Source organism: Felis catus, chromosome D1 (assembly GCF_018350175.1).
Source record: "Felis catus isolate Fca126 chromosome D1, F.catus_Fca126_mat1.0, whole genome shotgun sequence".
In the NCBI taxonomy this organism is placed as follows: Eukaryota; Metazoa; Chordata; class Mammalia; order Carnivora; family Felidae; genus Felis; species Felis catus.
Window position 1 is genome coordinate 44120735 of NC_058377.1, and position 13035 is coordinate 44133769.

Sequence of the window (13035 nt, forward strand, 5' to 3'; positions counted from 1 at the left end):
AGCTGATATCTTATGTTGATTCCCATAAGGTATCCTGGTACATATGATGGGACTTTTCAGATGAGGAAACTCTGGTACTGAGAGGTTAAACAGTTTATTAATAATTCTTAATAGCAGAACTAGAATTTGAACTGAATATTATTTTTTCCACAAACTGGTACCCATTTCCCTGTCTTTCTACCTACTTAGGGAACATTTTACTCTGTAATACCCCAAGTCTCTCCCTCCTTTCCTGTAGTTCATTTAGCGTGGAAATACCTACCTGACCTCATAATGTCTTTGTACTATATTATATGGAAATGAGACACAATACTTATTTATTGGGGAGATTGTTCAACTTGCCTTACACTGCATTTGAAGAGGGACTATGTAGCTTTTCTTTAAAGTAACTTTATTTTTGCAATTTCATAGTTAATACATGCTTACTGCCCAAAATTAGTTTTTTAAAAACAAAAAATACAATCACCCAGAGATAACTAATGTTTATAATTTTGGAGTGAATACTCCCTGAAGTTTTCTGCTCATGGAATACTTTTGCTTTTAGGATGCTTTCTCTCATCTTCACATAAGAATATAGTTTGGCCTGCCATGCATAAGATTTGTTTTCTTGTACTCCAGAAGAACAAATGAAACAAACATTAATATAAGTGAAGTAGTATTAATATAAGTGAAGAGAAATAATATAAGTGAAGTGAAATCTCTATCAGATTGCTTCATCCAACCACAAAATTACAACAGATACAGACAAAGGAGAGTCTGAAATATTTTTAGATTCTTTTTTCAAAAAGATTATAATCTTAATATAAATCATCAAAGTCTACTAGTATAGACCATTAGAGCTTCTCAAAGTAGCTGCACTTACATTGTTAAATGCACATGCTATTTTTTTTCCAGGTTTTGAAGATCATGATCACATGGATGCATCTAACTAAATGGTACGTGGGGACATGGTGGTCCTTTAGAGAGCACATCTAAATTACTGGCTAATTCCTTGGTTTGCCACCCAACATAGGACATTGTTTGATTCTATCTATCAGAAGTCTCCTAAATTTTCCCCACCATGCTGTCTTCATTAGCTTGAACTCTTTTCCTAAAATGGTCCTTCTGTTGATCCTGTCAGTTCTGCTTTTGAAAGAAGATGTCCGTGGGAGTGCACAGTCCAGTGAAAGGAGGGTGGTGGCTCACATGCCAGGTGACATCATTATTGGAGCTCTCTTTTCTGTTCACCATCAGCCCACGGTGGACAAAGTTCATGAGAGGAAGTGTGGGGCAGTTCGTGAACAGTATGGCATTCAGAGAGTGGAGGCCATGCTGCACACTCTGGAAAGGATCAACTCAGACCCCACACTCTTGCCCAACATCACACTGGGCTGTGAGATAAGGGATTCCTGCTGGCATTCGGCTGTGGCCCTAGAGCAGAGCATTGAGTTCATCAGGGACTCCCTCATTTCTTCAGAAGAAGAAGAAGGTTTGGTGCGCTGTGTGGATGGGTCTTCCTCTTCCTTCCGTTCCAAGAAGCCCATTGTAGGGGTCATTGGGCCTGGCTCCAGTTCTGTGGCCATTCAGGTCCAGAACTTGCTCCAGCTTTTCAACATACCTCAGATTGCTTACTCGGCAACAAGCATGGATCTGAGCGACAAGACTCTGTTCAAGTACTTCATGAGGGTTGTTCCTTCAGATGCCCAGCAGGCACGGGCCATGGTGGACATAGTGAAGAGGTACAATTGGACCTATGTGTCAGCTGTGCACACAGAAGGTAAGCATCCTTTACATTCATTGATGTGTGTTTTATTACAGATCTCAGTTAAAAATTCAGGTTTTGGAAGACTAAAATATTCCTGATTATTTGGGATCTTTTTAGTTGCCCAGTTATAGCAGTAATATAAGAAGGGGATGAGTGACAGATGCCTACAGATGCATAGATTTAAGCAAATATGAGTGTTTATGTGGCATGATTTGGTGAAATGGAAAACTTTTTTGGATTATGTATTACGTTATCTATACTTCTGCTATAATGATGCTAGAGATTTTTGAGTTTTCTAGATCTTCATTGAACACCTCATAATTTTCACATTTAAAGTTCCAACTGCTTATTGTGTTTGATAAGGAGAGGTACACATAAATTCAGGTAGGAGCTCAATGCAGCCAGGTACAGTCTGCTTTGAAATATAGTATTTCATATTCTGGTATACTGTGACAGAAAATTACCAAACAATTTAGTCTTACCACTATTTTTTTCAATAGAGAGTATAGTTAACTCTGGAATGATGATATGTATGAATTAATTTTATCCTTGTGTAGAATATACTCTTAAGGTATAAGTTTTAACAATTCAAAATCACTTTTCCTTTGAAATTTGTTGCTTCTTATGCTCAAAGCAAAATGAGAAAGCAAAATATGACTGAGGTTCTATAATAATTAATAATAACATTAGCCCTTTTTATTGGTTATGGTACTTTGAAAATGTTTTCATATACATTACTTGTTAGTTAATGACCAACGATGTTTGGGATAGGTTTGGTTTGACTACAGAAGTTAAGTGACCCAATGTGAAACTCACTAGTTACACAACACTCTAGCACAACTTATTGCATATACTAAAGCAAGAAGGTACAGAATACCTTTTATAGTTCATTGAATCATCATGAGGATTAGTTAAGATTGAAGAATCTTGCAACAACATTATCAATGTGGTCCAGAGAATCCAATCCTGTAAAATGTGGATTGAGTTACTGAACAGTTTATTAAATGACCAGAGTGAGCCTGCTTCAGAGGTTGGCAACCAATCACCAATCAGATGTAGCAAACTATTCATTATGAAGTAGCATAATACAGATTTCACTGTGTGCCCACTTAGTAGCAGTAGTTAGAGCTACACAAACATAAAATGGGCTTCTATACTGGACTGAGATATTTTTATGCCTCTGGAAATTTTTACGTGTAAATTTATTGTTTATTTATCAAGATATTGATATATGGAGATTTTGAGCAATGGATAGGTGATTGGATGAGGACACCTTGGAGTTTCTCCTAATGCTGAGATTTTTCAACATAAAACTATTTCATTTTATTCTCATAACAAGCCAGTGATACAGATGATCTTGATATTTTATTCCCATTTTAAAATACAAATGCTTTAAGAGTTTAAATGATCCATCCAACATATATCTAATAGTAATTTTAAGAGTAGGACTCATAGTTACTTGTAGTTTACGGTCCTATAATTGTTATTCCAATGGAATAACACCTGAGGATATATTTATACGACATGTATTTATTAAGCACAAATACATGTAAGGACTTCTGATAGTCCTGTAAAGGACAGCCCTATATTTTATATATCACTACCCTCAATGGGTATGCAATCTGGCAAAGGACATGAGGCATGCATTAATACTTATAGAACCATAATTCAGATCAGAAGAAGTTACAAATATGTCTCTAAAATAAACAGAAAAAAAATCAAGTTCCTCTCTGTGGTGATAAGGGCCATGGTGGAAATCTTCAAGAAGGAATTTGACAGTTGGGTTTTAACAGGAAGAGTACTGATAATTGGTGAAAATTAAGAAGGGTTGGATTTCCGGAAAAGGGCATGAGGAAATATGAGAAGGTGAGAAAGTAAAAAAATATTTACAAAACGCCAAGGGTAAAGTTAGGTTTTGGTTTGCCTGAAGTCATAAATTTCATTAGGGGCTTCCCTCCAGCTTCAGAAGAATAAACCTTGGTCTCTATGTAGGACATGCCAATTCAAGATTGTGTTCTAAGAGAAATTAATGATCATAACCATTGGCTGTTACTAATTTAAGCTTTCAACTTTTTTTAACCCAAATGTACACTGATAGTGAGCTAATAAAATAAATTATGATTCATCCATCTAAGTATTATTACTTAGCTATTAAATTGAATGAGGGAGTCTGTAGGTAATGAAATAATAATAATGAACTCCAAAATCATTTTAGGTGAAAAAGGCAAGGTGCAGTTTTGTGTAGTGGCATGTTATTTGTGTAAAATGGAGTTTGTATAAACCATTTGATTGATTTTCAAAGAACTGCTCTCAGAGAAGAGCAAAACTGGTAACAGTTGCTCCTTTTGAGGAGGAAATTGAAGAGTTAGGGGATCAGGTAGAATGTATAACTTGTGTGTGCAAACATTTGAAGCTGTGTACTATAAGCATAAACTACCTATTGTGACATAAAAATTAAAAGAAAACATTCTATTTGTGGACAAAAAATAAGCCATTAAACATTCCATTGCCAAATTCAGGCAAATTTAATTATTTTTGCCAAAAATAGGTCAGTAGAAATGTTATTGCAAAACACTGGCAAAGTATTTGGATACCACAAGAATTCAGGAGAGAACAAACTTTGAGACTGAACAAAGACTGGAAGAAATATTTTGGCTTATTTATTTATGTGGTTTAGTCAGAAAGTATTTATATTGTTTTGATCCCAAGCAACTTTGTGTATAATGAGGTTATGTAGGATTATCTCTTAAAATTTGTGAGTATAAGAGTGGTGTGGTAGGAAGTTTCATGAGGCAAAAAATCATATCCAGGATCAGAAAAGTGCTTGTGTAGTGAGATACACCTCTGTTGGGTACTGTGGAAACTCCCCAAGATGATTCCTGGTTTTCTGGGGCCTGGCCTTTCAGAAAGCCTTTCAGAAAATGTGGGATTTACCATGAAACGGTAATACTAGTTCTTCCTTTAGCCTCTTTTTGTCTCTGGATTGGGATAACTCTCTCTAGACCCAAATTGCTCAGCCCCAGTATCTCAAAACTATTCCTATCCTCCTTTGACCAACTGATATTACTCTTTCTTGAAGAGTATTGAACTTTCTTTCTTTTTAAAAAATATTTATTTATTTTTGAGAGAGAGACACAGAATGCAAGCAGGGTAGGGGCATGGAGAGAGGGAAACACAGAATCCAAAGCAGGTTCCAGGCTCTGAATTGTCAGCACAGAGCCTGACATGGGGCTCAAACTTGTGAACGGTGAGAACATGACCTAAGCCGAAGTTGGCCACTTAACCAACTTAAGCCACCCAGGTACCCCAGACTGTTGAATTTTCCAAATGCTTTCACATGAGGCATTGAAGTCTATGAAAGGATGCTGTCCCATTTAAATCCCCTATCCCCCATCCCCAAATTGCTCATTTACTTTATACTTAAGCATGGTAGTACTGTGTCACTCAGTCCTCTTGCCAGTGATCACAAGATGTTCCTTCAAGAAAGTGTTGCTGTCACAGAATTCCAGAAGAGAGCACAAGGAGATTTGGGGTTTAGCTTCAATGTTAATCACTTACACTTGCCATTTTATTGATTTATGGTTTTTCTCTGGCTACAGAACTGAGTATTTACTGTGGCTTGTTGTACCATGCAGGCATTGTGCCTAGGTCTTCTAGACCAACAGGTCAATAGTATGAAAGTAAAACAAGAAAAAATAATTAAGGAAGACCACACTAGCTCTTCAACTGTGTGTAGGAAAGGAACATGCAATGACTCTGAAGGAAAAATGTTAACTTCTTTCAAAGGTGTCAATCCAGTCAGCACACTCTCTGCTCTAAGAAAATTTAAGGGGTCCTTTGCCTCAGCATTCTTACAAACCTTGGTATATGTGCCCATTATGGCACAGGATCAATGGTGCTTGCCTGTTTGGAGGAGTGACAGACTGGCTGCTTTGATGACTTCCTTTGCTTTGTAATTTGATAGTTCTCTTCTACTCCTGTGTAGCACCCGCCATGTGATTCCTTTACTTAATAGGATGTGGTGGAAGTGAGGACTTCCTTTCTACTCTGTCTTAGAACACTATCATCACCATGTGAAGGATGAGAGCACCCAGGTTTTCCAGATAAGGCCATCTTAGACTACTTAACCTCAACTATGTGAGAGCACTCAATGAAGATCAACACAGTTGCCTTTCTGCCTCTCACAGTTAACTGCAGTCACACATACAGCCCAGATGAAGCCATAAACATTACTCAGCTAACCGTAAATTTATGAGCAATAATGAATACCTTCAAGACAGTATAAGCAAACTCATCACCATGACTTTAACTGCCCCACTTCCCAATTGAATACTACTACAATGTTTACACTTCAAAATCAAAACAAAATAAATGCATTAACATGAATTAATATTCTTTATATTTAAATGCGAAAACAATGTATTATTCTACAAATGTGAAATAAATGCTGTGGGCCAGAAGGAAAATTTGGTCTTTCATTCATATTCCTGTAGCTAAAGACTTGATAATTCCCTTAAAGCCTTGATGCTTTAAATAATCAGACACATATACATTCCATTATTACATGCTTTCCCTGGATCTAGCCCAATTTCATTGAGAAAAGCAATTACAGATTGAATTTTATGTACAAAGTCATGTATATTGTACTTTATGGATGCCTTATAGGATTTTTATACTTCACAATTTTTGCCGACTTTAAATTCTACTATACATCCAACGGGCCTATCAGAGTTCTTAGCGTATAATAGGTATTCACAGACTATTTGCTGAATGGATGAATTTGTGTTAGAATAGTACCTCACTATTTATGAATAGATAGCATGTAGAAAAATAGCAGGCACTTATAATTTTTCACAGTTTTGCTTCTTTTTAAAAATGAGGTGCCAAGATGCCTCCCTTGATTAATTGTAAAATGCTATTCACACTCTACTCCTTTTTTGTTTGCACTGGTTCTTGAATTTATTATTTCTATCTAATGATATAGGAATGCTAATTTGTTCTAGCCAAAAAGCATGTCAGTGATGCTCTTGGGGAAAAATGTACGAATAAGTTGTACTGGTAAAATGACATCATTAAGAACATTGTCTTTCAGGTTAACCTACGTATTGCAATGTTGTACCACTTTTAAGTTGTGATATGGGTTTCCATCAATTATTTTAACATGTGAAAACACTCAAGCTTTAGTTGAAAGATTTTCAAAGTGATTCATAGTATATATGCTTAGTTTAACTTTTAAAAAATGGGACTACATTTTCCTGTTACATTATTTCTACTAATTGGGATTGTATCAAGACAACAATTTAGTATGAAAAGACAAGAAATGTCATTACGGGTCTTATTGGTATTTTTAAAAGGGGTTTCATTTTGTTTCTCCAGGGGTTGAATAATGTTGGGAGTTGAGATGGATTTTTGAGATGATCATGATAGTAATTCAGACACAAACTATTGTTTAGCTTTGTAAAATGTTAACACTGGAGGTGTCTTAGGTGAGCAAGTAATTTAATACCTCTGTTACTGTGGGGAAAACAGACAATAAGGACAGGTAATTTGGCCTTACTGGTACATAATTAGTTACAGAGTTGGGTTTTGGAACTCAATATTCCTGACCAGAATTCAGTTTCCACATCATTGTTAGGAATAATTACTCAAGTTCTTTCTTTTTATTTTTTTAATTTCCATTGTATTACTATTCCATTTTATTGCTGTATTTCCTTTTTCTTCATCTCAATGATGCCAGTCTGCTATGTTTTTAATTTTTTTTTAATGTTTATTTACTTTTGAGAGAGACAGAGACAGAGCATGAGCACGGGAGTGGGAGGGGTAGAGAGAGAGAGAGAGGCAAAGAATCTGAAGCAGGCTCCAGGCTCTGAGCTGTCAGCAGAGAGCCCAGTGCGGGGCTCAAACTCACAAGCTGTGAGATCATGACCTGAGCTGAAGTCGGATGCTTAACCGACTAAGCCACCCAGGTGCCCCTCAATCTGCTGTAAGTTTTAATGCCTATCTGAAGTCATAGTAGGCACTACAAATGAATTTATTAATGTACAAGTTGGCTTTGAGAAATGGCATGATCTCTTTGCTCTTGAACGGTGAATTAGAGGAAGTGCTTCTTTGCCTGAGTCACTTTGAAATATTTTCCTTTGCTTCACAAAAAATCTGGAAAAATTAGACCCCCATAAATCTTTGTGATTATGAAATGTTTGGGTAATTATATTGGTTACCCTGATACAATAATACATAAAAAAAAACAGAAGATGCAGAGACTTCTAGCTGGGTTCTTCATTAAATTAGATCACAGAACACTAATCTGGAAAATACAGTGGCAACTTTAATAGTAAATAAGTAATTTTTCATATTCATACATCACTGTCAGAAACTTCATTGTTAGTAATGAAAGAAATACAGGTGGCCTTGGGAAATGCTTCTCACCTTCCATTCCAGATAGAATAGCATATGGACTATTAGTGGCTAGCCTCTGAGGGAGTTATTATTGCCTTGCTCAGGGGAAAAATAGAATCCATTGACATATTTAGCTGTGGCTTGGACAAGATCTTCCCTATTTATAGATTAGATCTGAAAAATTGGACTTTAGACCAGGTTTGACTCTGACTCACCTATAAAAGCCTCATGACAGAGATAGTATCCCTGTTTCCACCTTCTCAGGCACTATTACTGTCCATTCACTGATGCAAATACCAGAATTTCCCTCCCAAATACTCCATGCCCAGGATGATTAAGTTAGAAGGAACTTTATTTTCAGAGGTTATCACTGCACCGATGCCCCAACACACACAGACACAAATATCTGGGGGGATACGCAGTTCCAACTAATCAGATGCTTCCTTTAAGGAAGATCATCATCATCATCATCATCATCTCTCTCTCTCTCTCTCTCTCTCTCTCTCTCTCTCTCAGAGAGGGAAAGAGCATGCACCTGATGGGAGAGGGGCAGAGGGAGAGAGAGAGGGAATCCTAAGCAGGCTTCATGCTCAATGTAGAGCCTGATGCAGGGCTTAATCCCATGACCCTGGGATCATGACCTGAGCGAAAATCAAGTCAGACGCTCAACCAACTGAGCTACCCAGGCACCTCAAGGAAGATCATCTCTTAGTGTGTATGCCTGTTAGATATATTTAGCATTTCTCTATTTTGTGGATGTGAGCTGCACACATTGTGTGTTTTTTCTTTACCTTCCTTATTCCAGACCCTAAAGAGATAACATTATTTTCTGAGCTTTAGAGTTTGAATATTCAGAATGTTCATTCATTCTATTTATTAAAGAGATAGTCACATGACACCATTCCTTAATCATTAGAACCTTATTAGCTTCTAGATTTATAAAGTTTATTCTGAGTAACAAAGGTTGCTACTGAGTGAAGAAAACTGGAATGGGAGGACATGGTATGAGGTGCTTCTGTTCCAATTAACACAACTTCTGCACAGCAAACTCTACCCAGTACACATGAAGTAAGTACTTAAGAAAAAAACAAGGATAGGACTTCACAAAAGTCTAAACAGAGGATCTTTTCCCTTTCCTCCTTTTCTCTGTTTTCTTTCTGCCTGTCTCATTTATCACATTTTCCTCATCTCTTACTTGTAGTTGTTATACTTTGTAGGTTCAGTGAATCTGGTCAAGGGTAATAGCATCATTATTTCCTTAATTTGAAAATGAATACATGAGAGCTAAAGATTACATTCATGCTATTTTGGAGGTGGGGAAAAATAAAATTAAAAGCACACGTTTTCCTAAAAGAAATGTCACTGAGATCAGAGCTAACAGTTTTTACTATGTGACTCTGAGAAAATCACTTCAGCTCCTTCTTTTATTTGCCCTACGAAGAATGGCTAGAAAGTTCTTGGAGGTACCTTCCAAGACTGATTTTCTGTGACTTGCTTTTATGCTTCCACAGGCTACACCTGGGACGGGTTAAATGTTGGACATTACATTTAAAATAAATGCAGCTAGGGCATGATCGGTTTAAAAGAGAGTGGTCAAAATGGTTGTTAGACTTGAAACCATGCCTTCAGGGGCGCCTGGGTGGCTCAGTCAGTTGAGCATCCAACTTTGGCTCAGGTCATGATCTCACAGTCTGTGGGTTCGAGCCCCGCGTCAGGCTCTGTGCTGACAGCTCAGAGCCTGGAGCCTGTTTCCAATCCTGTGTCTCCATCTCTCTCTGCCCTTCCCCCAGTCTCACTTTGTCTCACTCTGTCTCTCAAAAATAAATAAATATGAAAAAAATTAAAAAAAAAAGAAACCATGCCTTCAGAGAACGAATTTAGCACACACAAGATAAGACATGGCAGGGACATGACTGCTACCTTTAGTATTTGGAGAATTCAGGTGGAAAGGAACTGTACTCACTCTATGTGGCCAGGAGCATAACAAGAGAGCTAATTACTGAAATACCAGGGTAAAAAATTACAGTTCAATTAAAAAAAAAAGGTTATGTTTATTCATTGACACAACTGTTCACTAAAGAAATTGTGGGTTAGTTTTCTGAAAATTCTATGCACAGCCTGGAATGGATAATCACTTGGAGGGGCTGTGGAAAATGAACTGAAACCTTATTTCAGGGAAGGAAGGAGTTGGACTATTTGTCCTTTTTGATAACTCCCAATATTGACAATCAAATGCCATTTAATTGAGATTCTATTCTGTGATTTAAAACATGACTACATATACTGTGATATTTCATTAATTTGTTCACTTATTCCACAACACATTCTAAAAAGTCATCATTTCATAGATTAGAGAATAGGTATGGAAAGAAGTAATTTCCCCCTAATACTGCAGCTAGTTGGTGGCAAAGCAAGGATTTGGAGCCAAGGGCAATTCTTTTTAAGTGAACCCACACTTCCTCCCTTTATATTGGGGTAGTTGTGACTAAAGGAAGAGTGGAATGCACTCTTATTGACTCTTTTTCCCTCTGCAGGAAACAAGACAACTCTTTGTTTTCCCACCGAGAAAATCTTTGAGCATGTTTCTTGTGTCTTTTTATTCAGCTTTGAAAGTAACACCTTTCTTTGTTCCCATGGAAGGAATTAATTATAGTAAAAAGAAAATAAATTAAGGAGGATGCTTGTGGCAACAAGTTGACCTCACAGAAGAACTTTTTGTGAGTCTGATGATAAGTACAGACTGTATCTGGTTGTTTTTATTCACATTTCCATTGCAGACGCCACACTCTGTCCTTCAGATGCCAATTATAGGAGGAAGCAGGATGGTACACATTTTTTAAGAACAGGAGAACATATTGTTAAATGATGTAGCCTTATGTATGAAAGACCTCTTTGGAATTCATCAGAACTAGGAGTTATGAAATCTCATTTTGGCACATTTGCATATATTCCAGAAAGACTTCTCAACTTAACCAAATGTTGAGTTGAGATTTTTTGGCAAGAGGTGTGATCGTCAGCTTTGTTCATTTCAGGGGACTTTGAAATGAGTGATTATGCCCCAATGATGCATTTTATGTATCATGGAGACTTTCAAAAGAAAGAGATTGCCTAGTCAGTGTTTAGTTTTATTTTTTCAAAATGTACATCATAACCCATTGTAAAACCTGTTTGGTGGCTTGAGACAAGCAGTTAATGTAAAGGTGAATAAAATAGGATGAGTAGAATATAAACATCAGAGTATTACATGAGAGCAAGGGTAGGTATTGCTTTGTACATTTTTATTTTAGTTGTATGTAACCATATGTGTCCTGTGGGCTACCATTTGAAATGTATTTCATACTATGTCTTACAGCTAAAAAAACCTTGAAAGCAATTTATTCTACTTTTCTTTTTAACATCGTTAGTACATTTTTTGCTAGAGAAATGTAATGTACATACTCAGGTTTATTCTTTTGTGACAGTATCATTTGGTTTGTCTCCCTGGTGCATGGGTTTTAAGTCTTATTATTAAAAAATAAGCAATAATCTAAGGCACCCATAGTGGGAAATGGCAAAGACTTTGAGAAAATATAAATAATATGCTGTTGATACATGGCATAACCATCAACATAGGATAATGGTGAGGACACCTGCCCAGGAAGTTAGGGACAATTTCCTAGTCTGAGTTTTTATCACAGATCAGGACAAGCCTGGGAACATTTTATTGTTTTAATATCCCAATATAGCACATTAAAAAATAAATACAAATGACATTACAGCTTTGGTACTAAAAGTGTATATGTAACAAATTCATACATCTACCCCCAACTATTACACACACACACACACACACACACACACACACACACACACACACAGAAAGTAAATACAATGCAGCAATATTCCTAAGATGGTTCTTTGTTACATAAAATAAGTCATGGTACATATATATGTACCATGTATACATATATGTACATATACATATATACATATACATGGTACATATAATATGGTGTGTAATAAGGCACAAGTTTAAACATATAAAGTGATAGCTTTATTTCAGTTTTTTTCCTGAGTTTTCTAATGATTATATGTACAATCACATATGCTATGTAGTTCAGTCTACATTTGAGGTCTTTTGAGAATATGAAGATGAAGCCAAATACCATTAGTAAGAAGAAGTGAGATAAGATAGGACAGAGCATTTTTAGAAGAAAAAGTAGTTTCACAAAATGGGTAAACAACATTGGGGTCATGACCTTAAATTCACAAAGTTTGTTGCAAAGACATCTGAGGAATCAGTTTCCTGATACTTTGCAACCATTTTATTTAAGTAGTATGAACACAGGTTTGAGTGTAAATCCTGATTAATAAGTGTTCTTGCATGTGGAGGCACTTTGGACTAAGTCATTTAATTTAGTTTTCTCATTATCAAATTGAGATAATTCCTTTCACATAATACTTGTGAAAAAATAAATATAAGGCATTTAGCATCAACCTTAGCACACAGCAAGTGCTCAATAAATGTCTTCTAAATTAGTTTGCCAAGAAATTGCCTTGCCTTATTTGGAAATGAAGACAAGATCCATAACTAAATGTTTGACTTTGGCTTTACTTACTTAAATTGATTAGTGAATGAGGTGGAAAATTAGGAAAGTGACCAGTAAATGCAGTGAGTTAGATTTTTACCAATTTTCCTTTTGGAAGTTGGGTTTGCAATCGTATAATACAAGATAGCATGCTTAGCTCTTTGGCACAATTATTACTATGTCCCACAACCTCACCTCTAATTGCTGAGAGATGTTTTGGTGTAATAAAATGAGCAGTCTGGAAATCCAAGAGCTAGACTATTAAGATGGTTATCTTCAGTGTGTGTGTGTGTGTGTGTGTGTGTGTGTGTGTGTACGTGTGTGTGT

The 13035-nt window shown here is 36.4% G+C and overlaps 1 protein-coding gene across 5 annotated transcripts in view; it reads left to right on the top strand.

Moving 5' to 3' along the window:
- GRM5 (glutamate metabotropic receptor 5) overlaps positions 1 to 13035 on the top strand; it is a 524773-nt gene that overhangs the window by 15008 nt on the left and 496730 nt on the right. For all 5 annotated transcript variants that reach the window (XM_023239349.2, XM_023239348.2, XM_023239351.2 and 2 more), the window contains exon 2: positions 895 to 1756. In XM_023239349.2, the coding sequence (XP_023095117.1) occupies positions 1096 to 1756 (661 nt within the window). In that variant the 5' untranslated portion in view covers positions 895 to 1095. The remainder of the gene's footprint in view (positions 1 to 894; positions 1757 to 13035) is intronic.